Source organism: Berghia stephanieae, chromosome 10 (assembly GCF_034508935.2).
Source record: "Berghia stephanieae isolate SIO BIC M18660-M18661 chromosome 10, UCSD_Bste_1.3, whole genome shotgun sequence".
NCBI lineage: Eukaryota > Metazoa > Mollusca > Gastropoda > Nudibranchia > Aeolidiidae > Berghia > Berghia stephanieae.
The window spans coordinates 21,760,967-21,788,801 of NC_088369.1; the positions used below are offsets into that span (position 1 = coordinate 21,760,967).

The 27,835-nt window shown below is 35.1% G+C and overlaps 4 protein-coding genes across 7 annotated transcripts in view; 2 read left to right on the forward strand and 2 right to left on the reverse strand.

Moving 5' to 3' along the window:
* LOC144980806 (cytosolic phospholipase A2-like) overlaps positions 1–2,421 on the forward strand; it is a 131,372-nt gene extending 128,951 nt beyond the window's left edge. For all 3 annotated transcript variants that reach the window (XM_078928625.1, XM_078928622.1, XM_078928623.1), the window contains 2 exons: positions 48–217; positions 673–2,421. In XM_078928625.1, the coding sequence (XP_078784751.1) occupies positions 48–217; positions 673–2,313 (1,811 nt within the window). In that variant the 3' untranslated portion in view covers positions 2,314–2,421. The remainder of the gene's footprint in view (positions 1–47; positions 218–672) is intronic.
* LOC144980823 (putative serine protease K12H4.7) overlaps positions 1–27,835 on the reverse strand; it is a 641,746-nt gene that overhangs the window by 155,507 nt on the left and 458,404 nt on the right. The gene's annotated exons all lie outside the window — the stretch shown is intronic.
* Positions 8,651–21,067, reverse strand: LOC144980809 (vacuolar protein sorting-associated protein 72 homolog). Of its 2 annotated transcripts, none has more exons than XM_078928631.1 (9): positions 20,951–21,067; positions 17,171–17,288; positions 16,215–16,370; positions 15,601–15,706; positions 14,573–14,767; positions 13,830–13,977; positions 11,709–11,813; positions 11,089–11,164; positions 8,651–10,416 (listed from the first exon to the last, which is right to left on the reverse strand). In XM_078928631.1, exons 2-9 carry the CDS (start codon positions 17,282–17,284, stop codon positions 10,270–10,272), a joined length of 1,047 nt encoding a protein of 348 aa, XP_078784757.1. In that variant the 5' UTR covers positions 17,285–17,288; positions 20,951–21,067; the 3' UTR covers positions 8,651–10,269. The 2 variants fall into 2 exon arrangements, with proteins under 2 accessions (XP_078784757.1, XP_078784756.1); XM_078928630.1 differs by having other exon boundaries at positions 9,412–10,416; positions 11,709–11,837.
* On the forward strand, positions 21,112–27,740 carry LOC144980810 (transmembrane protein 256 homolog). The gene is made up of 4 exons (XM_078928632.1): positions 21,112–21,661; positions 24,642–24,679; positions 25,466–25,546; positions 25,982–27,740. Exons 1-4 carry the CDS (start codon positions 21,469–21,471, stop codon positions 26,123–26,125), a joined length of 456 nt encoding a protein of 151 aa, XP_078784758.1. The 5' UTR covers positions 21,112–21,468; the 3' UTR covers positions 26,126–27,740.

Consider the following 27,835-nt stretch of genomic DNA (forward strand, 5'->3'; position numbering starts at 1 on the left):
CAGAAACTGGTAATCATGTTGTTGTTTTTGTCGGATCTCCTCCACAGGTATCCCAAGAAAGACTAAAGAAGACTTCGATTTTGCCGACTTTGATATTTTTGACGACCCAGAAGCCCCATACTCAACTTTCAATTTCACCTACACCCACAAGAGCTTTCAGCGTTTGACCAAACTCACAGAGTTCAACACCCTTCTTCATTTGGATGACATTAAATCGGTAATAATCATTAACTGACTTGAATTTTAAATTATCTTTTTTTAAATATAAAAACGGTGTCCTTCCGCCACGACATCATAATATATCGTCGCCTAGACATTCCACGAAGGAATAATATAGATAATTCATCAAACAAGATGTCTGATGTCAACAGGAATCACCCACGTTGTTCAAGTGAGAAAATAGGGGGTTAATAATATTGCCCAAGGAAAAAAACGAAAGTGCCTGAACCTGGGCTCGAACCCGGGACCTTCCAGATCACAGCGCAATGCCTTAAAAACTCGCCCACTTCGCCCTCCTGAATTGAATTAAAGACTTCAATAACTCTCTCCCCACCGACTTCTTTCAGTTTTGTTTCTTGTTCCTCTGATTCTTGTGTTGACGATTCTCCATCTGTCTCTAAAATACAAACGATATTTATTTCATTGCAATTTCCTCTTTCCTTATTTCTGCAGGTGATTCGAGAGAGTGTTTTGAACAAGAGAAAATGTCCTAGTCGCTACAACATCAACACCCAAGAAACCTTCTTACTCAGCATGAAGAGCGTCATGGCGATGAAGAAAAAAATGCACAAATTCATCCGAAGACTCGGCAGTACGCGTGGCTCCATCTCCGTCACTCCTCCCTTCGTCACCCCGACACCCGACACAACGCCCAACGACAGTCCCTTTTTCTCGAAATACAACCGAGAGTTTTCCACAGCGTCATCCACTGACGGATCTGTGTTCGTGACGCCCAGAGAGAATCTCCCAGATGTCCCAGATTTCAATGGATCTGGAAGTGGAAGCATGCCAATTCCAATCACCAAAGGTGCTAAACGTCCTTCTTTGCAACCAGTGATGTCACCCATACCCAACATCAACAGTGAAGCAAGTGAAACCCACTCATCGTCCCCCAAATTCTCCAGAAAGTCACAATCACCTGATTTTCCTTTCGGCACCCCACCATCTGCAAATGAAAGCTTTGGATTTAGAGCCAGTCAAGACAGTGTGAACTCATTTGATGTACCAAACTCCTCTCACCGTCATAACGGAAATGATAAGACCCATCCATCAAAGGACTCAAAAGTTTTCAATAACGCCCCGTCAACCACTGCTACCACTGGCAAAAAAGATAATGCCAACCCAGCCTCGTCTAAGGAGTCTTCGTCGTCAGCTGACTCTAAAAGCTTTCTAGATCAAATGAAAAAGAAACCTGCTCAACCAAATCTTTTCTTTGCAAACTTTCCCCTCAAAAACTCATTCTCATCTTCGTCTCCAAGCACAGGTAGCCCAGATTCTGCCAAATATCGATTCAGCAACATTGCCAAAATGCAAATGAAGAAAAATCACACTAAATACATAAAACATCCGGACTCTCCTCTTGTACAAAGTGCCATGGCCTTAGGCAAAGATAAATTCAGTTTAAGGAAGTTACTTCTGAAGAATCAAAACGCATCTCCCCAATCTGGCCAAAGCCCTTTGGCGAATTCTCCTATCAATGGATCACCCCCGAGCGGGAATACTCCGGATATTCAAAATTCTCAAACTCGAAAACAATTCGTGACACAACCTTCCTCGGACGATAATTTCACTCTTGCACCGGAAGCGTTTCAAATTAATGGGACGCCCGTGTTTGACCCTGAAGAGGCTAAAAAGTACTACGATGAGGTCAAATCAAAGCGGAAGAAGATGTTCCGGCGACAGAGCACAATCAGCTCTTTGAACAGCATGTCTCTAGACGAGATAAATGAATACTACTTCGACGCCGTGGACGAAAGCAAAAGCGTCAACAAACCTTTCAAAAGCGCGTCGTCATCAATTGATAGCGGATACAGCTCAGTCTTATCAGCAGCTGTTGGAGATAGCAAAACGCCTTCCCCTAGCACCAACCACAGCGGCAGTATTATTAGCAGTAGTTCTTCCGGATCTAAAGGCAACAACATAAACTTTCACGATTTGTCTCAGTTTGAGGGTAGTACAGATCAGGACATGGAGAGCAGTGTGAAACGGAATGGAGGAAATGTTCTCAAACCGACTTTGATTTCAACTGTGTCCATGTCTAGTGATGACGTGTGGTTTGACACACAGGACTCCATGGAACACACTAGTTCATGAAATTTTTGAATCTATAAACCGTTAATTCCTGCTACGGATATAAATTAGATGTTTATTATAAATGGTTGGTGGCTGCACTACATGAATCTGCCTTACTCAATTTTTTTTTAACAAAACACAATTTTTAAACGTTGGCCAGAAAACGTTTTGTTTTTGTTTTGTTTTTTGGTCAAAAAGTTTAAAATATGTTTTGTTTTTTAAAAGTACGACAAACATCTGTCTAAAACCAGTGGCAATTATCACAATGTTTTTAGAGGAACAGTCTTGTCAACTGCTGTGTCTTTGTTGTGTCCAAGTCTAAGACAGTGAACACTATACTCAGAATTTAAGTACATAGGAATTATATATGTTAATGGTCATGTCACATCATATGTGTTAAGCGTTACTGTTGGGTTGGGACCCCTGCAAAACGCTTTGAGCACGGTTAGTGGATCTTGCCCTTTATAAAGGCTCATATTATATATGTATTTTATTTTAAATGCATCATGCATGTAAGAGCGTGAGAACTTTTTACTATACCATTTTCTTCCTTTTTACTGGCCCTGACTTAATCTTAATGTGTTGCAAGCGCCGTAAAACCCGTAAAAACAAAAACAAAAACAACGACTATTATAAGTAGCGCTGCACTGCGGCTGACGCATTCGTTATTCCAGTTTTCCCTTGGAATACCTAGACCCTAGAGACAACTTTCCCCTATGGGATGAATAAAGGGAATTTTATTTATTTAGTTGTTTTTTTTTCTTGTTTGTAAGGAAAGAAGCAATTTCTTGCATGACACAATTTTGCCACCACGATAATCTTGACTTCAAGGGAATTTTATGATCTTCCATTCTGCCCGTAAAATTGTCGAATATCTTCTTGTATAAATGTTACTGTGTTAAGCGTGTTTGTTTTAAAGGTGCTCAACTGTTTAGTACCGGGAAAAGTAAAGCTGATATCTGACCAATGAAATTATCCTCTTCTTTTTCACAAAATTGAAATGATCAAATCCTTAAATGATTTATTACTGGGATACTAAGCTAGAAATGTGACTGTAAATAGTTATGAACGAAAATGAAAATGGATATGAATGAAAATGAATGTGAGCAAAAATGAATATATATATATATATATATATATATATATATATATATATATATATATATATATATATATATATATATATATATATATATATATATATATATTATATATATATATATATATATATATATATATATGAGTGTTGGTGGGTACTCGTAGGTACGAAAGTGCTCGATAATGATGGTTAGAGCTAATATAAAATATAAATTGTCACTCACATTATATCTAATGTCTAATATAATGTGAGTGACAATTTATATTATATATATATATATAAGTAACAGCTTCGAAAAAGAACAAAATACCAATCTCGGATTGTTTATGGTTCAAAACGCTTCTTCAGCCAATACGAAAAACATTAAAAAATATTAGTCAGAAGTATTTACCCCCCCCCCCCCCCTTTCCCCCTTGCTCCATGTTTGATATTTTGTTCATTTTCTAAACTGTTTATATTCATATTTGTTCATTACTTAATAATTTATTCCACACCTTTCAGGGTACAATTTTCTTTTAGTTCTAACCATGCTGGCTTAATACCGTTTTGTGGGGCAGGGTTACATATTGCTTATCAGAGATACATAAACTTTGTAGAGAAACAACAAGAAAAAGAGTCAGTTTTGTAACAAAAAAGCCTTAATTACTCCATGCTTCTGTAACTAGAAAGTACAAAGAGTCAGTTTTGTAACAAAAAGCCTTAATGACTCTATGCTGTGTATCTATAAAGTACAAATTAATGGTCAGTTTTGTTACAAAAAGCCTTAATTACTCCATGCTTCTGTAACTAGAAAGTACAAAGAGTCAGTTTTGTAACAAAAAGCCTTACTTAATTACTCCATGCTTCTGTAACTAGAAAGTACAAAGAGTAAGTTTTGTAACAAAAAGCCTTAATGACTCTATGCCTGTGTATCTATAAAGTACAAATTAATGGTCAGTTTTGTTACAAAAAGCCTTAATTACTCCATGCTTCTGTAACTAGAAAATACAAATAGCCAGTTTTGTAACAAAAAGCCTTATTTACGCCATGCTTCTTGAACTGCTATTTTTACTTTATATTTATATACAATGAGTCTTTCACAATGTTGTTATAATAATCATCATTGTTGTTCAAATGGTTGTTTTTATATTTTTATCGCTTTTTTTGTGTGTGTATTACTTCAACTGATTGAAAAGAATTGATACTATTTCGTTAGTATCGTCATTATCAACGACAATAACCATTTTGGTTAATGTGTTGTTCATGTTATCATCATCATCATCATCATCATCATCATCATCATCATCATCATCAATAAGAACAACAATATCATTCACTACCATCATTATTATTCCAACAATCTCAATGACGTCATCAATTACCTCCTAATCATCGTTGTGGTGTGACACTCGCTTTCGGATCGGAAGGTCCTGGGTCGAGCCTCGCTCCGCGCATAGTTGAGTCCTTGGGAGAAAAAAAAGATCTTTACTCAAATTTCCTCATCATACTCATGTGTAAAATGAGTACCTGGCCATTAACAGCGTCTGTCGAAAAAAAATGTTATATTGTCTAACAGGCGTCATCTCTCGTTTTACGTGTTGCTGTTGGCCATGGGCCCTTTGAGCACATTTATTAGTGGATATTGCGCTATATAAAAGCTCAAGCTCAAGTTGTTGTCCTTATCACCACTTATCAGATCATCATCATCGTCGTCGTCGTCGTCGTCGTCGTCATCGCTATCGTCATTATCTCTTGGACCATATTCATTGTTCATCATGTGTGATCATTATACAAAACATGAGAATATAAAACGTTATTATTATTACATTATGCCTCTTTAGAGTTATATTTACATGAAGTAAACAAATTTCAAAAGATCTCTGCAGAATGGTTTCTTTATAGATCCTATTTTTAAAATAATAATATTACAATACAGTACTCGCTGTAGTCAAGCACGCTTCGAGAGAAGCCAAAAAGCGTTCTAGAATTTTAAATTCGATACTCATGACAGGGTAACCTAAATTCGATACTCATGGGAGGGCAACCTAAATTCGATACTCATGGGATGGTAACCTAAATTCGATACTCATGGGAGGGTAACCTAAATTCGATACCCGTGGGAGGGTAACCTAAATTCGATACCCGTGGGAGGGTAACCTAAATTCGATACTCATGGGATGGTACCCTAAATTCGATACTCATGGGATGGTAACCTAAATTCGATACTCATGGGAGGGTAACCAACACATTTGGTCACCCAGCCCCAGCGTGTCGCATTGCAGAGCAGAGCGTGCTGGAACCCAGAGAGCATTGTAATAATAATAATAATAATAATAATAATAATAATAATAATAATAATAATAATAATAATAGCATGACAATTACAGTCAACTGGAGTAACTTGGCCTTAAGGGGTGACTTTGCCTCCGTGACTTTGGAACTTTTTGAGTTATCTCAGCTGGGCGAGGTTCCTGACCTCCCATAGTGGGCAGGGAGGTGCTTACTGAGTCTTCTATCCCCCTATATCTGTTTTCCAACTTTCTTTCTGTCTTTGTCTTGGAATACGATTACTTGGTTTTGTCCTGGCTCTGGCTGGATACCCTAGCTGAGAGGGAAACAGTCTAATGTATCGTTATAGTTTTGGAAGATGATATTTTTTTCCTTGTAAATCATCTCTCTGTTATGCATTGTATACATATTATATTATATGATTTGTAAACATTTTAGTGTATTCCTCTTAGTGGGGACCTGTGTCTGGATGAGACTTTTAGGTGATCTCAAACTAAGTACTTTGATAGCGTGCTCTTGGAATCTAAATCTGTTCCCTATGTGCACCAATTCCCCTTTGTCTAACCTTTTCTTGGCAGCTTTAATTGTAATTCTAGAACTTTTTACTTTCCCATTTCCTTCCAAGCGCCGTAAAACTAAAACCCTTAAAAACAAAAAACAAAAGAGTTATCTCAGCGTTATTGTGTAGTTATTTTATTAGTTTTAAAGACTTGACTTTTTATGAAAGGAAATAATTGCCACAAAATTAGATGTTCTCAAATCGGTTCAATGTTAAAGTTAAAGAGGCAAAATTACCCCAGTTGTTGGTGTCTATAAACTGCACATTCTCGATTCCTACTAAAATAATCCAAGTCCAGTGCTTTACATTTAAAAAATAAATACAGTACAAAAGAGATGTCCATTGACACAGCTGAAACGTGTTAACTTGTAAAGAAATAAAAGAATCGCAAGCTTCAATTTATTAGACGAAGACAGATACTGTGGATGTTTCGGGTTTCCCCTTTATAAAAAAAAAGATTGAATGAAACTCTACAGATGAATGAGATAATGCGATAGTGATAGTGGCGTTGAAACTACAAACGAAATGTGCACAGTATCTGTCTTCATCTGATAAATTGAAGCATACAATTCAATATTTATTATTTTTAACCCAAAAAAACAAAGTAGTCCTTCAGAGCTATTAGGCCCATGGAGCCAGAATTTATCCCGGCTTCCATAGCGTGAAACAGACAGTAGAAATTGCATGCTACCCTTTTGATAGGATGCCAGTCTATAGCAAAGTACTTTCCACCAGATCTAACAGACCCAGCTACTTAATTTAATCACTGCTGTATGGACAGGGGGGGGGGGGGTGTCAAAAAATAAAATCTCAACTTCACCCGGAATCGATCCTGGTCCCTTTGATTGTGGAGTGAGTGCTCTACCAACTGATCTATCGGGACCCTCGTTATAGTTTGTAAAGAACATTTAAAAGATTACGTTTTAGATGAACCATTTTGAATACCTTTGTATTTTGCTTGACAAATGCTACCATTATTTTTTTTTTCTCTGTTTTTGTTAGTAAATATCTATCAAACAATCTGGCATGACATAATCAGTCGGACAGTCGGGAGATGATTTTGGATTTGCATTTATGCATTTTCTGAAAGAATATGCTCACCAGAGCACTTTAATCTTTATTTGAAATAAATCGGGTGATTTTTCATGAAGTTATGGTCAGGTGTATGGGAAAGGTATCCAGCAACTTTCCTCAACTTTAATACTTTTTCAACTTGACTAGCTGTAAAAAATATTCAGAAGTGAAATTAAGCTTTGACATTTCCCGAAGATGTACAAAAAGGATTGATTTAATCATTTATGACAAGAACTCATTTTTGATAAAAATTGACCTTCAAACTAAACTAAATATCTCAGTTCAAACCTTTTCACTATCCGACTGATTATGTCATTCACTGTAATATATTTTGATGACTGAATTGCTTTCGACTGGCGTCTTTCACGACTTACAAGGAGATCAAATCTGGACACACTCAAGAATATTTGCGGAATATCTCAATAATAACTGGTCCTTGCTTCTTTTCACTATGCCGTTGTCCCATGATGTTAATAAAACAAACATATATGTCTAAAACTGGTTACTAAAATGAATCTCTTTAAGGGTTTTCATTTACCTGGTTTCAGTGTGTAGTATATTGAATACAGATCAAACCGATAAATTTGCAATGTCTATCATAATTTTACTGTGAAATGAATGAATATCTTATTCAACAGAATGAAAATAAAATTATAAAGAATTTTAATCCACATTCTGTATATTATTTCTTTTTAACATTTAAAAAATTAATTTCGTTAGTGCCGCTTTGCGGTGTGACACTCGCTTTCGGACTGGAAGGTCCTGGGTTCGGGCCTCGCTCGGCGCATAGTTGAGCCCCTGGAAAAGGCTCTTTACTCACATTCTCTCACCGCACTCAGGTGTAAAATGAGTACCTGGCCGTTAACAGCGTTATCTCTGTCCGAAAAATTGTAATATCGACTAACAGGGTCATGTCCTGTCCTACATTTTAAGTGTTGCTGTTGGCCCGTGAAATTCTGATACGACTATTCAGACTTCTGACTCTGGTCTAGGAGCATGGATATGCGGCTTTGTGATGTTGCAGCACGACACTCGCCTTTAAAATCAGTAGGTCCATTGTTCGAGCCCAGCAGCTCTGGACTGCACAAATTTTGGTCCTTGGAAAAGACTCACATTCTCTCACCTTACTCTAGTGGAAAATGAGTACCTCCCTGGCCGGTAGAAGTGTTGTCTAATGGGGAAAAAATTTGAAACATTACCTTCCAGGCATCATATCTCATACTACATGTTATGTGTTGTTGTTGGCTTGGAACCCATGTGAATCATTTTGAGCACTTATAGAGGATATTGCGCTATACGATAAGCTACAAAAACAAAATAAATTAAAGCAATTATATGCACAAAAAAACAGAACATAATTTTGTTTTTCTTTTACTTTTAATTTCATTGTATTTACATTAGAAGTCACCAACTCGGTCATAAAATGACATCTGCACAAACAATGGTCATAATTTCCTGTCAATCACAAAGTCATAATTTCCTGTCAACCACAAAGCCATTCAGCATTCAAACGCTTTTCAGGTAAAGGTCAATTTTATACTCATTGAGAGAGAGAGAGAGAGAGAGAGAGAGAGAGAGAGCAGCAACAGCCATCAAAATAACATAGAATGTCGCAGAAGTGAGTCACACCACAGTTTGTTGTCGCTTTTAGCTCGATATATACCCAAGTATGGTTTCCTTGAACTCATTCTAATGTATCAAATTTCTTCTGAATGTCCAAAGGAATTCTAGGAAACCGTGCCCGATTGTAGAAATAAATATTTCTCACTAAATTGTATCTCAAGAGTCAAAAGGCAATTTTCGATTAAGATGAAATAAATGATTGTGTTGTTAAAGTTAATTACACACATGACTGTGTGTCTGCGATGACAATCTCTTATTGTTTTCATAATTGACTGTGTGTCAGTGTGCGGCTATGTCATCCAGTGGTATGATACTCGCCTTCAGATTGGAAGGCCCTGGGTTTGAGCCTCTCTTGGCGCATAGTTGAGTCCTTGGAAAAGACTCTTTACTCACATTCTCTCACCGTACTCAGGTGTAAAATGAGTATCTGGCCGTGAACAGCATTGTCTCTGTCCGAAAAAAATTGTAATATTGCCTAACAGGCGACGTCTCGTCCTACATGTTTAAGTGTTTCTGTTGGCTGGGAACCCCTTGTAAAACGCTTTGAGCATGTTTAGTGGATATATAATATAAAAGCTCAATTTAGAATTTAGTGACAACCTTTTTGTTCTTATTACACTTGACTTTGTTTCAGTTGCAACGATCTGTTACCATTTTAATCAAACTTAATAGTGTATCGATCACGTTGATTTGTAATTACCTTACCAGCCAAACGTGGTGAACATTTGACTTTATCGGATACTATTACTACCAATAAGTTTGACTGCAACTAGATAAGAAAAAAATATAATTTGCGATTTAATAACATTTAATTTTATATCTAGTTTCATTTTATGACTTCTTCATTGTGTTTGATTAAAATCTGAAAAGGTCTGTTTGAAACAGTGACAGAAAAGCAGAAAGAAAAATACAAGAAAACAACCATGCCATTTTTCTTTTTGGAATGTTTTTTTTTAATTACAGACCTGCCAACCTGGACTTGGAAAAATTCGTAGTTTTCAGGGGTTTTAACATAGTAGACACTAGAACTACTTACCAATTTGTCATTAATATTATGTTAAGATATTGCTTTTAAATCCCTAATAGACTAGCTACGACAACAAAACTTGGTTTTCAAGAAGTTTTATGGAATCAAAGATCTTTATATAAATTGTCAGTTTGGAGCCAAAAATACGTAGCACTACGAAATTCTCAACGTAGTTGGCAGGTCCGTAATATTTTTTTTCTTTCTGCTTTGTCTGGCACCATTTCATACACACCTTTCAGATGTTTTATCATACACCAGTGCCTGCTCCCTAGGTTGGTCACTTCACTGCACCTGGCAGGGATATCTGTAATCATGAATCAATCGGGTCTATGATTTTTCCTTGTCTTTCTTCCTGGAGCCCGTAGACGACGAGGCAGGACTCGACGGTCTGGACGACTTGGCTGCTTCTGCCTCCAACTGTTTGGCGTAGGCTTCTCGGATGATCTTAAAGGCTCTCACATTTGCAAAAGGAGTCTGTGAAGTAGAAATAATCGACAATTATGAATCGTTTAATTTATAAATAGCAGACCTGCCATCCAACCTCAACTATTTGAAAAGATTTATCATATTTTTCCCAATATTTATGAACATTTTCTCACATTTCTTCCCAAAAAATCATATATTCAACATGTGAAACAATCCAAAATTTCAAATTAAAATTCGTTAAATTTAAGGAGGGTCAGAAAGTCCTGAAATTCCTGTGACAATCATTTGTCGGGCCACTCAGGTTCTCATCTAGGTGAAAATGACATTAAATGACTTCAACTATTATCATTTTTTCCCCTTTTTGTTACAAACTGTTAACTTTTTGCATTTCTCATATTTCAATCAACATTCCCATATTACCATATTTTGGACCTCAAAGCGTATAAAAATATGAGAAATCTTACTGGTTGGCAAGCCTATAGTTAGAGCCCGGAATGGTTAAAAAGAATAATACAAAACATGTGCTGTTGAAATAAACTTACTGATAAATGTGTAATTTTTGGGGCGGATAAAGCCAGCAAAAAGAAAGAGTTTCTTAATTTATATCCCGCAGAAGCTAATGATCCGCCTAACTTCTTTAATTAAACAGGAACATTATTTAATGATTCCTCAATCATTTTAATGAATGAAAATAGGTAAATATGAGAACTTATGGCATACCTGAGTAATGGGATCCAAGTATTTGGCAGGCAATTTAGTGACGGGACAGATAGATTTGCCAGGTGCTGACGATTTTCTGAAAAAGAAAAACAAGTTAGCATTAATGTCATTTCTCTTACATCTAATATAAAAATTAACTAATTTTGAAGGACCATGGAAAGGCTATTCGAAAGTCATAGAGATTTGCACCAGAAAAAAAAAATTGATGACTGGAAAAACAGATGCGAACAATTTTCTCAGCCTACACATTGCTTCCAAATTTGCTTGAGAGAAGTGAATGCCTGATTTGCCTTGATAATTTTGCACAACTGTGTCTAATCAAAAGATGAAAGTTCATACCACTAGCACACTAGGACGCCTGCGTCCATACAAGACAACATAGAACTGTTTAGTAAAATAAAGGAAGTAAACGTCGTTTACTTTGTGTTGTATCTTTTATATAAGAGTCATTTTTACGCCCTTTATTTTACTATACATTCTATCGACTCATTCAGGCACTTCTAGATTTTGGCATTACTTTGTGTTGTATCTTTTATAAGAGTCATTTTTATGCCCTTTAATTTACTATACATTTTATTGACTCATTTTGGTATTACAACATAGAACCCTTTACTACTTACTTGTATTTAAAGACTTCTTTAAATGTGGACTCCTCTGTGAAGGTTATAAAAGTCCTTTCACATTTTTCATCAGCCGTTAACTCGGGTTTCTTGGACTCTGTCACTCTGGAAAATAGTAAAAGTTTTGCCCTTTTTGAGACCAGACAGAATAACAATATACTGCACTCTTGTTTTGATATAAATAGCAACAGGAAGTGGAGTGGAAACTTCAATTTAGTCAATGAACTCAAATAATCTTCTTCTTCTTCCATTAAGACCAAAGCTTCAGGCTGGAGATTGTATGGGCGTCTTTTCAGTAACAGGGGTTATAGAGGGAAAAGGGGGCGATTTTTTGAAGTCATCAGTCGAAATGTGGACATTTTGAGTTTTCTCTTGTCAACAAAACGCGATGAATGGAACGTTAGAGACGAATGAGATAGAGTATTCCGTTGTTTAAGTGAATATTCACATTAATAATGCAATTCTCCCATCTCTGGTTCATCTTTAGTGTTCTATTCATCATGTTTTGTTGACAAAGGGGAAACCCAAAACATCTCCGTTAATTAAACAGTTCCATTCCATTTCCTATTGTTATTAATTTTTTTCGAGCTTCAAGTGGCAACATTTTTATTATCCAGTATTCTTGTTGTGATTACAATCGAACTATGACCAGCGCTGCTAATTCAGGAGACAAAAATTTACTGAACTTTTACAAACACATAGATCAACCCCTTTCTGAGTACTGAACTGTAAAACGATTTTATAAATTTACTTTTTTTCCCGTTTATCAAGTGATTGGAAAATATACTGATAAGTTTGTAACAGACTGAATTCCGTAAATATACGAAAAAATTGGCAACTTTGTTGAATGTTTGAAGGAAGGATAGACACATCTTTTGAAGAATTAAAAATGATCAGACTATAAAGTGGCTGAATTTTTTTTCTTTTTAACACACAGGACGCCTATGTTTTAACTCAATATGCTTATATAAAGTGAAAAATTATGATGAAAAGAGGAGAAAAAAAACCAAAACGATTGTGGCAACATTGTCAGAAACCCGACATTTGTCGGACATTTTACAGGTCTGAAGTGATGAAAAAAGTTCTTGTACACTATCAGACCCAGACAAGAAAAACTTAGAAGATTCAAATTATTATCATTGTCATTATCATTGTGCTGTTGATCTCACAGTGAAATCTGAATTAATTTTAAAGTGAAATACCTTTAAAATTTTCATTAAATCATCAAATAATGGATTAATTAATTTAAAAACATTGAGCAAAGTCAAACAAATTGACTTTATTCTGTTAAGACCAAGATGAATAATCTACGTTTACTGGAAGGATTAATTCTTGCATGTTTTTTTGATTCTTTTTGTTCTGTTTATAGAGTACATCCAGCCATAGAGATAAAATCAAATGAATCATTAGTGGGTTTTTTTTTTTTATCACAGCCGGTATTGAATTCAACAGGCATCTCTAAAAGCCAGACATTTATATAGCGAAGATAAAACAATTCATACTACCTTGAAACATCAGTTGTGGCCTATTGTCTCAAAATGGTGTTAAATCGGGTTGAACCAGATGCAGCTATGACTAGTCATGTGAGATTTTAGGGTTTTTTGAATTATATAAAAAACCCTCAGTAAAGCATATAAATTAAACCCAAGTCTTGTATTTTTGTACCATACAGAGATTTTTAGCTTTTCATCAACCTGACATAAAACCGTTTGAAGCAGTAGGCCATAGAGAGAGAGAGTGAGTGAGTGAATGAGAGAGAGAGAGAGAGAAAATAAGTAGGAGTGAAATATCTGTTCAATGTTACAGTTATCATTTAACGTTATAACAAGTGTAACTAAATGAAAAATTGCCATATTTATGGACAATAAAGATCTATTATTATTATTATAATTATTATAATATATAAATAAACCACTTTCAAGTGTCAAAGGCAAATACAATATTGGTGTCAATTCTTAATCGGAAGCTTCAGGTATACAACAATTTATAACACGTAAATAGCATGGGCAAGCCACAAAATCAAAGCTCCCATTAATTTTTTTTTTCTTTTAACAAAACAAATATAACATTTTCGAAAAAGAAAGATGGCACCATCTTTTATCCAGACAAGGCAATTCTTACTCCTCTGAATCCACATCCACATCGGGTTCTGTGGGGATTTCCTCTATGAGGGGCATGGCCAGAGAATGGTATCGGATGATGGGACCTTGGTATGCTCTCTTCACTACTCTGGCACTCTTTTTTTCCAACTCCAATTTTTGATAGTTTTCTGAGGGAAAAAAAAAGGAGAAAAACAGTTCGAATAAAAAAATTAATAAATAAACGTATTAGCATGTACAATTCTAGAAAAAAATATCCATCCATCTATAACTCTACATATGTATCAATCAAACTATCTATGTGTGGGGCTATCAGTTAAGGGGTAGGGAGGCAGTAAAAATTGATGGTCAAAATAAAAATTGTTTGAGTTTTATCGAAATTTTTATCCTATTGCCCTTATTGACAATATCAAATACATTTCATGGTTTAAAAAAAAAGTCTTTTTTTTTCCCAGTAAAATCATTGTTTATATGAGGTCAGGTGTAACTTCATTTTCATTGGTTGATAAATGGAAAATGCATATTTCTACAGCAGATTAACACTTTTTGTTTACCTGAACCTGATATTTTTTTTAATATTACAAAAATGATGTAAACAACAAAAAATAATTATCAAGGGACGTAGGTAATAATATGACTCATCAAGCAGAGATAAATTTAATTTATTGATGTCAACAATAACAGGAGGATAGAAAAACTTTAAATGTCTGAAGATCAATTGAAGCACCTTTATTCTGAGACACTTGTTAACGCAGTAAGACTTACCCAAGCTCTTCATATTCTGAACTTCTGTGACCTTGGCTTCTGCCAGAAGCTCTTCCTGTGTCATGCGTCGGATACTGGCCACATTCTTCTTCGCGGCCAAGTCCTTGAGCATTTTGTCTTTCTCTATATCCAATTTCTGTCTGGACGCCGATGCTTCTGATTTCAAAGCTGTGGAACGGCGGACTGACTTCCTCTCTGAGCAAAGTTCAAAAGAAAATTTTTTTTTTTTAAATTAATGAATTAATTAATTCTTAAGAAAAAGAAAATAATGCATTTAAATGATTTTTGAAACATTAATAAGCTCATTCATACAAGCTCATTCATACAGAGCCATTGCTCCCATCACCCATACATTTGATTTACCACATTTAAAGCTTTAAAATGATAAACTGTTGCCTTGGAAGTTATTGATTAAGCTGGGAGGGGTGGGGGGAAGAGGTGGTTAATGATTTTATTTTTTAAATTTTCTTCAAGGGTATTCAGCTTGTGTAACATGATGTAGCATGCTGGCTAGCGTTGGCAATCATGTTCCTACAAGATTTTTAGCTTTGTTTTGTTTTTTATTTGTTTTTTTTTGTTGTTCTGCAAAAAAGTATGAACGTAATGAAAATCAATAGATTTAATTCAATTCACATTTCCATCTTGTTTCAAAAACAATCATGAACATTATAAAATTCTTTTTAATCTATCTCTTTTTTTTTCATTACAAACTGATAAGTGAAAGAGAAAGAAAGAGGAAGAGAGAGGGAGAAAGAGAAAGAAAGAGAGAGAGAGAGAGAGAGAGAGAGAGAGAGAGAGATAGTGAATGGAGTCCTTATTGGAAAACCTGACAATTTGATGTAAAACAGATAACATTAATTGTCTTGGTTTTTATTTTTTTTAAAAGGTCTACTTCTCAACTTGACAGTTAAATTTAAGTCTCGGAGATAAATCCTATACTCCAAACATATAATGACATCCCTTCACCTTCACACCCATCAGGTTGGATGATTTATGTCATTGTCAACAGACTTTATCTAGTCAAGTACCTGGAGAAACGTAAATCTGAATTGATGAAGTCTCCTCTTTTGGCTTATCTCTCTTAACTTTTTTTACTGGCGGTTTCTTTTCTGCTCCTTTCTCTCCTTTAGGATCCTGCAACCAAGGAATGCAATGTGAAAAAAAAACAAAAAACATTTGTACACATTAATCCAGAAATGACTTTTTTTTTCAAATCAATGTCACAACTCTTAAATAACAGCTCGGTGTGTTTTTTTTCCTTGTAATTATGGTGTGTTTTTTTTTCCTTGTAATTATTACGTTGCACCAATCAAGGGACTGAATTAGGCAGAAAATGCAGACCTACCAACATCTGCGAAAAATTCGTAGAATTACAAAATTTCAGCTCCAATTTCAGAACTTCATGAACATCTCAAAGTCATTAAAATTTATTGAAAATTAATGTTTATCCCAGAGTACATAATAACTTTTCCGCCGGTCACAGACTATGGGTGACGTCCAATCAAGGGACGCGACTCTTCCGCTAATCTCATTCCCTATAGCAAACTATTATCTTTATCTCCTTAAAAATTACGAATTTTATAATATTCAAGTAGGCATGTTTGCAAAAGCATTCACTCAATCACAATTTGAACAGACAAACCTTATAAGCCTTAGTGACAACGCCTTTCCGTTTCCTCTTTGGCTTGTCTTCTTCGGCATCACTCTTAACCTCGTCGTTTTCATCGATGCTAAAATCCGAGTCGATGACATCGTCTGAGTCAGACTGGGATGAATTGTAATCTTTGTCTTCCTCTTCCTAGAAAAAAAAATATTAAGAATCAAAACAAAGTGGTTCAAAGATAATGATGAAATGAATCTGAATCTGAATGTTACTCGAAGTCGACTCAATTCTGAGTATTTGTATTCGAGGGAGGAGAGAGAGTTGTCGATTGTGACAGCCACTGTTGGTGTTTTGGCTGAAGAAATTTGATAATCTTCACTTGAATGTTTCTAAAACTGTTGTGTTCACACAGATGACCACACAAACCGATACTACAAATCTCCGCCCTCTTTTGTCTCTAATAGAATGGTGACACAGTACTGTAGCATTAAAACCCACCCACTCACGATCTTCTACCTATCATGATTTCATCCATGATGGAATCTCATCAAGAGATTTTACTTGAATTATATCTTCAACTTTCCACTTTTTGAGGTCAAAATTTTTTGCGATTAACCGAAGTTTGCTGCAATTAACCAGTGACTTTTATACAGAATTAATTCCATTTCTTGGGAAATGTTGCAATTAACCGAGGTGCAATTATCTGGAGTAGACTGTAGTACTAATACTTATAATACTACTTCAACTGTTACTACTACTACGACTTCTACTGCTACTACTACTACTACTACTACTTCTACTACTAATTCTACTGCTACTACTACTACTATTACTACTACTACTACTTCTACTACTACTTCAACTGTTACTACTACTACTACTACTTCTACTACTAATTCTACTGCTACTACTACTACTTCAACTGTTACTACTACTACTACTACTTCTACTGCTACTACTACAAGTACAGTAACAATATTTCTTATACTCCTTACCTCGTCAAAACCACCATAAGTTGTTTTATAAAAATCATCTTCATCTTCTGCTTCGAGCAGTTTGTTCATGCGATTTCCCGCTGTTGATCGCTTGTCTCTCCCCGCTGCAAGCATTTTTCTGATATCAACAAAGGACAAAAAAGCAATCAATCAAAGCTTTTATTGAAAATGCAAGCTAAAACTTTGAACAAAAACAAAAAATAAATAAATAAATATTTCAAAATTGAAACAATCTTACTAGAAGTGGCAACAGCAGTAGCATTCATTAATAATTTAAGAAAAAGTACTTATTGTGACATTACCATTGATGGCATAATTATATCATTATAGTGAGTGAGTGTGTGAGTCAGCTACAGAGAGAGAGAGAGAGAGAGAGAGAGAGAGAGAGAGAGAGAGAGAGAGAGAGAGAGAGAGAGAGAGAGAGAGAGAGAGAGAGAGAGAGAGAGAGAGAGAGAGAGAGGTGAGTATAATAACGTTTCGAAATATACTTTTTCTTTCTTCCAATTTGTTTGTTGAGGTCATATATCAGATGTAAAATGCAGTAATAGTTGTGGTTTTAGTTGTGGTAGGTTGTACTTTATGGTTGTAGTATGTAGAAATTGTAGTAGTAGTAGTAGTAGTAGTAGTAGTAGTAGTAGTAGTAGTAGTAGTAGTAGTAGTAGTAGTAGTAGTAGTAGTAGTAGTAGTAGTAGTAGTAGTAGTAGTAGTAGTAGTAGTAGTAGTAGTAGTAGTAGTAGTAGTAGTAGTAGTAGTAGTTGTTGTTGCTGTAGTAGATCTGGTAGTAGCTGTATACTCATTGTTCTAAGTCTAAGTCCAGTGGATTTTGATTGATGATGAGTGGGGGAGGGGGGGGGGGGGGTGATGTGTGAGCATAGGGCATATGTATAAATACGGTATAGTATAGGGGCATATGCTGTGATTATCCCCAGACACCTGTCTGGGGATAATAAAAATTTGTTATCCCCAGACACCTGTCTGGGGATAACAAATTTTCATTATCCCCAGACGCATATTTGAAACTCCGCTCTTTTAAACAATTATCCACATTCCAGGATATGGAATGTTTCCAGATGCACATAGAAATAAGGAAAGTTAATAAAATATCTATAAAAACATAAAATTAGCCAACATTAAAATATACACAATATGCGTCGACTTCGAAGTGGGTGTCATGGCCGAATGGTTTAGTCGTCTGCCCTGGAAGTTTGACCATAATCGACGTTGTGGGTTCGAATCCTGGTAACGTCACTTTTTTTTTTTTTTTTTTTTTTTTCAAATTCCGTCTTCTTTTTACAGAACGTTGAAAGGGATAAATGTCCCATCCACTCCCCCCACCCTTAAACTCTCTTTTTTTTTATTTAAACTCTCTCTCTCTCTCTCTCTCTCTCTCTCTCTCTCTCTCTCTCTTTCTTTCTTTCTCTCTATTCTCCTCTCTCTCATCTCTCTCATTCTCTCTTTTTTTTTTCTAGTATTCTAGCAAATATATTCGTCCCCATCCAATCTCAAATAGGTCTAAAGAAAGAATTAATAAAAAGCAAACAAACAAGAAATATTCAGAGAGCGACCAAATGGTCAGATAGAGAGAAAAAAAAAACAATAATTGTTTTAAAAAAAAACATAATTGCTTTAAAATAAAAACAATTTAAGAATTCATGCTCAGAAACGAACATTACATAAAGTTTAGCAAACAAAAAACTCTAATGTTTAGGTCAAAATATTTAAAAAAAAAGAAAAAGAGAGATTTCCCTCGGAGCAGGGATGTGTTAAATTAATAATAATAATAATAATAATAATAATAATAATATAATAATAATAATAATAATTAATAATAATAATAATAATATAATAATAATAATAATAATAATAATATAATAATAATATAATAATAATTATAATAATAGTAATAGTATGATAATAAGAGTATTAATAATAAAAATAATACTATTATTGATAATAATATAATAATGATTAAGATGGTAATAGTAATAATAATAACAAATATTACAATTATTATTATTATTATTATTATTATTATATTATTATTATTATTATTATTATTATTATTATTATTATTATTATTATCATTATTATTATTATTATTATCATTGACCAAAACAAAAACAAAAAACAATAATAGATCTAGAGCAAATTAAATAATGAAATAATATTATCGGAGAAATAAAATAATCAACTGATTAAAAAAAAACTCTTGCTGGAACAAAAGTGAAAACAATGAAAATCAATAATTGGGAAGAAAGAAAGAAAAGTAAAAAAAAAAAAAAATGAGCAGGGGGGGGGGGGGGGGGGGGGGTCGCGACTGGGTCGAATCGGTGCAGCTAAAAGGAGTAAAATGAAAGGTGGCCTTACCCACTGAGCTGCCTATCCACTCCGCTATCGGAATATCTTAAATTCATATATGAGCTAAACATATTTCCACCATTTTTGCTTCCTTGTTTTGGTAGTTATTTTCATCTCTGATTCGAATAAAAATATGTTGTTGGATCTAGTTTTGTGGACGTGTGATACTAAATTGTATTGTCTTGTGCGTAGCAGACAGGAAAATAACAGGTGTGGGTTTTGGGCTTTGGGGCGAACAACACCATGGCCTAGGAATTCGTCCGCGACATAAAAATCATTCCCGGTCGTCCCCAAAATTGTGGCCAGAATGAGCAAATTATAGAAACAAGAGATGATTAATAAAGTTAACAGGTAGGTTGGTAATGAAAATTTAAATGGTTGGTGGACTATGAACAGATTTGATGATTAACAACTTTCTTCCTGGTTGAAAATAAAAAGTCGAATTGCCAGTTTGACGTTTTCAGATCAAAGTAACAAAAGAAATTTCATTGATCCATTTGCTTTAAAATATTTTTTTTTAAAAGAGCTGGATTTGACATTTGATCACTATTTACTTTCATCTTGTGTTAAATATCACTTGATATATTAACTGTTTTGGGACACAACCACTAGTATTTTTTCCAGAATATTTGGTATTTTTCACGCCTAGTTTGGCATTTTGCATAAAATCTTTCTGCCCACTTGCTACATGGGTCTGGGGATAGTATCCTCAGACAGGTGTCTGGGGATAACAAAAATTGGTTATCCCAGACACCTGTCTGGGGATAACGAAATTTTATTATCCCCAGACAGGCGTCTGGGAATAATGACAGCCTAGGGGCATAACGTATGACACAACATGTGTATGTCTGTGCATGAGTATGAGACTCATATTAAGACGAGGGTGGAACATGGATGAATATGAATAGGAATAAATTGAAAGACAGAAAGATGAACGCACAAACACACACACCACACACACACAGAGTCACACACACAAACGTCACACTCACACGTAGAAGAAGAAGAAGAAGAAGAAGAAGAAGAAGAAGAAGAAGAAGAAGAAGAAGAAGAAGAAGAAGAAGAAGAAGAAGAAGAAGAAGAAGAAGAAGAAGAAGAAGAGAGGAGGAGGAGGAAGGAGGAGGAGGAGAGGAGTAGGAGGAGGAGAGGAGGGAGGAGGATGAGGGGGAGGAGGAGGAGGGAGAGAGAGAGAGAGAGAGAGAGAGAGAGAGAGAGAGGAGAGAGAGGAGAGAGAGAGAGAGAGAGAGAGAGAAGGGGGAGAGTGAGAGAGAGAGAAGGGGGGAGGAGTGAGGAGAGAGATGGAGGAGAGGGAGAGAGAGAGAGAGAGAGAGAGAGAGAGAGAGAGAGAGAGAGAGAGAGAGAGAGAGAGAGAGAGAGAATCAGTCAGAAGACGAGAAAGGGAAGGCTAATGTCCAAACTTACATAGTCTGCAGTCTGAATGTGAAAAATATGACGCTTGAAACTTGAAAAGTGAAAGTTGAAAGAAAGAAAACACTTTAAAACAATGACCCGGAAATGGATGCCGGCGACATTGTAAACGGGAGACTACTCTGGATTTGTTATGCAAAACAAACTAGAAAGTCAGAAAGTTGAAAGATCACTGCCACTGACGGTCACAACTTGAATGAACGACCTAAACACGAACAATCAAATTAATGACAATTATTGCTTCCCAAACAGTCTGTTTATTCACTCTTAGTTAATGAATTGTTGCAGCGTGCTCATCTATTTTTATTTTGTTAAGAAAAGCTAGACTCAGATCGTTTGAAAACGACTTGTCGACGTTGCTGTCTGCTGCGATCGAACTTGTGCCATTTGGGTTCTGTTTCCATTATTAGACGTGGACACAATAAAATAATTACATTTTCTATTTGTGTTTTCAATTTTCACTGGGTTTGACTTTGTGATCTGGAGATAGAAGATAGCGCCCATTGTTACACATGGCCGATTGTCTTAGTAAACTAGGATCTGCACTTGGTGGCATCTACAACAGTTTGCCAAGTATTGCTCCCAAAGAAGTTGAGAGGGTCATCGTGAGGGAAATTGCAATGCTTCGTGGTCCACAATATTTTGTCAGATTTGCTGGCCTTTCAGGAGCAACAGCAGTTGGACTTGGTGCATATGGTTCACATGGTAATATTTTGTGCGTGTAGTGTTTAGTGATAGGATAGATAGAGTATAGACTATAGTAGTCAGTTTAGTGAGCAGCAGCAGTGGCAGTCAAATTTTGACCCAACTCGCCCATAGGAAATTTGTGACTGGAAATTGCCGTTCGCGTTTTGGGGGTTTCAATTAAAGATGCATAACTTCGTTATAAAGAGGAATATCGCAGATATTTTGGTATCATTATTTTCGTCTTTCAATTTCCTTTTAAATGGTGCCAATTAAGGAAAAATCCATTAATAATTCCAGAAGTTATATGAAGTTAAAATTTGGCAATTTTCAAATGCATTTATTTTTTTATTTACCGCGTGTGTTTTTAAAATTTAAACGCTTGTTTTTAGAATAACATCTAAACTTTATTCATGCCAAATTTCAGGGCCCTATATCGATGCGCAGACACCTTTTAACTCTGTGCCGAAATGTCTTGTTTACATTATCTCCTCATCATGGCTGCCGGGCGATATCGATATTCATATCGATATTTTTAATTTAGTTATGTATTATGTTAAATTTAGTACATAATATTTTCAGTACTATTATTTACTATGTTTTTATTTTGAATACATACTTTCCAACTTTATTTATAGGCATTTTATAGTTTTTGTTTTAAAAGTTCGTATATTTCTTCTCTTTGTGAAATCCGATATTAATAATATCGATATTTTAAAAATACCTATTGCTTTAATTTAATTTAATTTTACTTTGCCATTAAGTCATCAAGTTTCTTTCCCATATGTTTAGATATGTTTATCATTTGTATCCATATTTTAAAGGCCTTAGCCTTAATAATTATTATGGTAAGAAGTTCTATTAGTTTTGACACCCCCATACATTGAGAGAGAAGGGCGGGGGAGGGGGGGGGGGGGGGATAAAATTATATTAATTGTCAGTTCAAATGATGTAATAGCAATAAACCCAAAGTGGTTCAGCAGAATTTTTTAAAGTATTAAAAGCCAGAACTTTCCTTCTAATTATAATAGGGAATCTGTTTCAATTTATTTGAACTTCTTCAATCTACCATTTTATTTATATGCAATTAAATTGCCATAGGTAAAAATAAACTCATTATGTCATTACACAACATGTTTATATCTTTTCATTTATATACTCTCAAACCCTTTTTTATTCTCTATGTATTAATTAAAAGAGGGTAATTATTTGCAATTGTTTCAGTGAGATATTGGGGATAAATCCAAAAGTGATAGAGCAAATTCTTTCTTACGTCCAGCCGAGTTTTTGATTATGTAACATTTGCGTCATATTATGTAATAATGTCTTAATTTGAAATGTTTATCTTCCTCTTTATTAATGTAAATGCATTGTCCTCGATAAGACGAACATTTTGGTATACAATATATGATAAGAGTTCCATATTGACTGTTTTAATCATTTTTTATTAACATCACGCGTTTTCGGTCACAACTTTGCAATGGTAATTTTGGGGTAAAAATCGGTCTGAAATTTCAGACTTTGAACTGCCGTAACTACATTTCAAATCAAGATAGAAACAAAATTCAAACTGTTTTGTAATCTGTGTTGCCAGCTCTTTCATATGACATTGGTTTCAAGTGTGTGAGGTACATTTAGAATTTCTATTAAACTCCCTAACTATAGAGATTGGGAGGTCTTCCAATCCTGAGGACGGTAGCTACAACTACAACGTTATGGTACCACGATCAGGGCAGGGAAACCAATTTTTCTCAGTTCATGTCATCGTCGATATCGTCACTATGATATTTTTAAGGACTTTATTTTAATAATCATTTTCATTCATAACTTAAAGAAAGTCATGTGGTTAGACTTAATAATAAGGCAGTGTCTACGTACACGGTAACCGGGCACCTAGCCTCAGGATCTACGTACAGGGTAACTCCGGTAACTGGTTTGCCGCTACAATACAAGCAATGGATGGACCTCGCTCTGTATGTGTGTGTGTGTGTGTGTGTGTTATTTTTTTAAAATCAAACAATACAATATGACCCATATATGACCCGGAGTGTCTACGTACAGGGTAACTTTAGGCAGTTTAGTGAGCAGCAGCAGTGGGAGTTAAATTGTGACCCAACTCACCCATAAGAAAATTATGACTGGAAATTGCGTTCGCTGTTACTAAAAGTTTTAGAGGGGTTCAATTAATGATGCATAACTTCGTTATAAAGAGGAATGTTGCAGATATTTTGGTATCATTATTTTCATTACTAACCGGGTACCATGCCTCAGGATCCACGTACACGGTAACATTTATACAAGGTAACCTTGAATCTCACGTTTTATGAGTTAAATTTTATTGTTTGATTTTTTAAAATAACACACAAACATACACACACACAAACAGAGCGAGCTCTATCCATAGCTTGTATTGTAGCGGCAAACCAGTTACCGGAGCTACCGTGTACGTAGATTCTGAGGCTAGGTGCCCGGTTACCATGTACGTAGACACTGCCAACCCATTAAGGCGAGATTCAAGGTAACCATGTATGTACTGAGACCTTAGGTGTTCCTATTTTTTTTTCAATTAGCCTTTTAAAGAGATGATTGCTTTACTTGAATTTTACTTGAAATAACATTTTGATTAAAATATTAACTGAAATGTGTTTATTACAGGCAAGGAAATCATTGAGACTCGTGTCAATGCCAAACATCATCAAAGTACTTTAAGTGTCTTTTTATAATCAGAAGACATCAAGACATTTTAGATCAACAGATCAGTTGTAAAGTTACAAAGAAACATAAGAATTTGGACTAGAAAATATGGGATTTACACATCCAACTGATTGTTTAGCTCACAAAGTGTAATAATACATTTGAATTTGATCAACCCTCAACTTTCTTACCAGTTTGTTACAGGAGCCAAAGACTCCCCCCCTCTCCCTACTTTCTGGTTGTAGGATTAAATTTGAGCGGCCCATGAATATTTTTCATGTATTAAATTACTTTATTTCTTTTGCAGTAATGCGTAAAAAAGAAGTGGACCCAAAATTAACCGAGGTAAGCTGATGAAAATAACTTTCCACATATAGATGCTTTGCGCTTGGCTAAGAAAATCACAACATTGCCATCCGGAAATGTAAGGGACCAACACATAAAACTATGTGTAACCTTGAACGTTTTTAGTCTGGTTAATACAGTTTAGTGAGAATTAGAAAAGTTTATGGCAAACAAACAATAACAAAGATCTGAGTGAAGTCAACTTCGTTCTATCTATACATTAAAAACTGATTAAACTGAAATTCAAGGGACCTGGTTATATGGGGCAGCATGGCTCAGCGCTATGGTCTTTGCTTCGTACTCGAAGGGTACCGCGTTCGATCACTCGCTGCTGCACTGTGTGGCCTTAAGCAAGTCACCTCGCCCAAGCTCAATTTGCGGCGCTGCACTGCGGCTAACGCCTGGGTTATTCCAGTCCTCTCTTGGATTATACCCTAAAGACAACTTTCCTCTGTGGGATAAAGAAAGGGAACTTTTTATTTATTTTTATTTTGTTTTATGTCTCTATTTTGGCACAGATGTATTCTATAAAAGCATTGTGTTGTGATTAAAATTTTAAGTAAGGTGGTTCCAATGGTTAGAATTCAGTTGTGACTACTTTTTGTTTTTGTTTTTTTATTTTTTTTTTTTTGTGGGGGGGGGGGGGGGGGTTCTTTCCTGTTAATACAAATTACATTGGTTTTGTCAATTTAAGAACTAATTGTTTGTTTCTATGATTTTAATGTTTAAAAAAGTGAGTTGTGTCAAGGTATTATTCTCACTAATTAATATCCCCTTTGTTCACAGATATTTGAGATTGCCAACAAATATCACTTCCTCCATTCTTTAGCTCTCTTAGCTGTTCCATTGGCTCGCAAGCCTGTTTTGGTAAGGATGTCTAGTTAGCTTTTTTTGGTGTGGTTTTAAAAAAAAATTATTAATGCTTACTCCAATAAAAGATAATATGCAATCAATTATCATGGCCATTTTTTTTTCATAAGCATTCATTGGATTTAAGATGATGGCTAAGGTGTATGCATATTACTATTATTATTATTATTATTATATTATTATTATTATTATTATTATTATTAACATAATTACTACTATTTCAATTTTTATCATCATCATTATTATTATTATTTTTATTCTTCAGGTTAGAATTTTTATCTCAGGGTAATTAATTAAATAATTAATCCAACTCTACACAATGATCTTGAAGACGTTTCCGGACATTTGTTTTTTTAACATTTATTCACCATTCATCTAAACTTTTAGTCTGATTTTTTTATCTATTGTCATTACTGTTGTTACTGTCCATAGGTTGGCACCCTAATGACTTCGGGCATTGTTCTATTCAGTGGTTCCTGCTACGTCCATGCCCTGACTGGCAACATGGCCGTACGAAATGTCACGCCCTACGGAGGATTTCTTCTTATTTTTGCATGGCTTGCATTTGCCTTGTAGACAAATTTGTGACTCTGGTTTCCGTACCTTGGAAACGTTTTGTATTGGAATGGAATATCAATATATGACTGATTCTTAATGTTTGTACCACGGTGTTATCCCTCCAAACCTATATCTATGTTTCAGTGCATGACATAATCAGTCAAAAGGTGAAAATTTTGGATTTTTTTTTTGGGGGGGGGGGGGGGTATTTTCTGAAAGAATATGCTCACCAGAGCATTTTAATCTTTATTTAAAGTAAATCGGGTGATTTTTCATGAAGTTATGGTCAGATGTGTGGGAAAGGTATCCCGCAACTTTTCTAAAATTTCATACTTTTCCAATTTTACGAGCTGTAAAAATATATTTAGAAGTGAAATTAAGTTTTGGTATATAATCATTTATGACAAGAACTCATTTTTGATAAAAGTTGACCTTCTAATTAAACTTGCAATATCTCAGTTCAAACCTTTTCACCATCCGGCTGATTATGTCATTTACTGTAACATTTGGCATAATTTTTTGGTGCCCTTAGAGAGGTAAATATGTAAACTAGCGTGCTCACAATAGACTCCAGATGCAACAGCAAGAGAGGATTTTTGGTCCCTCTTCAGACTAAATTGTATGGACCCCTGACAGACGGCTGAGAAAGGCAATGGCACTCCACCATCAGCTAGACATTTAAACATGAAAACAATAGAGGAAGTATACTAGCATCATAAATGTGGTGGAAAAAAAACAAAACCCCTGAGAATGTTACTGTGTGTTTGACATTCACCATATCCCCGCGAGGTCTGTGTATGTTGATGGCAATGTGTTACAAGTAGAGCTATAAGTATAAGCTGGTTGTATGGCATCTCCTTTATGTATTCTTGAAATGTAAGCGCATTACCCATGGTTCATTGGAATGCAAACATTTTGTTTTTTTGGTTCCTTTTCATTAGTTTTTGTTTTGTTTCTTTCTGTTTATTAGGGTTAGGGGGGGGGGGGGGGGTTTAAAGTTTTGCATTTTAATTTTATGCAGTGATAATGATAATAAAAATTTAATCCACCTTTACTTTATCAAGAGTCTAGACTGTGCACTTATGAGGGTACCATGTGTAGTTTGGAAGGATTATGCAGTGTTTGCAGTGTTTAATTATGTTAATGTTAATTTAAGAAGTTTTAAAAATCATTGTTTTATGAAATTATTTCAAGGTTGTCGATTTTCCATATATTTACCGAATTCAGTATGTTATAAACTGTATGTTATATATTTTCAAATCACCTGCTAAATGTAAAAAAGTAAGTACTCGTACATAATGTCTTTTTACTGGAGTTCAGCACTTGGAAAGGTGTCCGTCAATGTGTTTGCGTAACAGTCAATGTGTTTGCGTAACAGTTCAGTCAATTTTTGACTCCTGTATTGGCAACCCTGTTATTTATTGATGAAGCGTGCAAGACATCGTTTTCCTGTTACAAGAGATGGAAGGGTGAGGGGATTTTTGCTAAGTATGTTTGAGTCTTTTCATAATAATATAATATCCAATATATAGAAGTTGACGAATTTCTTTTTTCTGCCATTTTTTTTTAGATATTTATTGTTTGAGGAGATTGAGGAATGATATAAAATTCTTTACATTTTCAATGGCTTGAATATCTTGTTGAGTTTGTTTATTTGATTGTTGATATGTGATGTAAACCTTTTAGTTGTTGATGTGTGATGTAAACCTTTGAGTTGTTATGTGATGT

Coding starts and splice junctions, on each gene's coding strand:
- LOC144980809 (XM_078928630.1), bottom strand. CDS start 17,284: ATGCTTGCAGCGGGGAGAGACAAGCGATCAACAGCGGGAAATCGCATG. Junction 11,838..13,829: donor GTGGATGTGGATTCAGAGGA/GTAAGAATTGCC, acceptor GGTCTCAAAAAG/GGCAAAACTTTTACTATTTT. Junction 11,165..11,708: donor AAAGAAGTCTTTAAATACAA/GTAAGTAGTAAA, acceptor TTTCTTTTTCAG/AAAATCGTCAGCACCTGGCA.
- LOC144980810 (XM_078928632.1), top strand. CDS start 21,469: ATGGCCGATTGTCTTAGTAAACTAGGATCTGCACTTGGTGGCATCTAC. Junction 21,662..24,641: donor TGGTGCATATGGTTCACATG/GTAATATTTTGT, acceptor TTTCTTTTGCAG/TAATGCGTAAAAAAGAAGTG. Junction 25,547..25,981: donor TGGCTCGCAAGCCTGTTTTG/GTAAGGATGTCT, acceptor TACTGTCCATAG/GTTGGCACCCTAATGACTTC.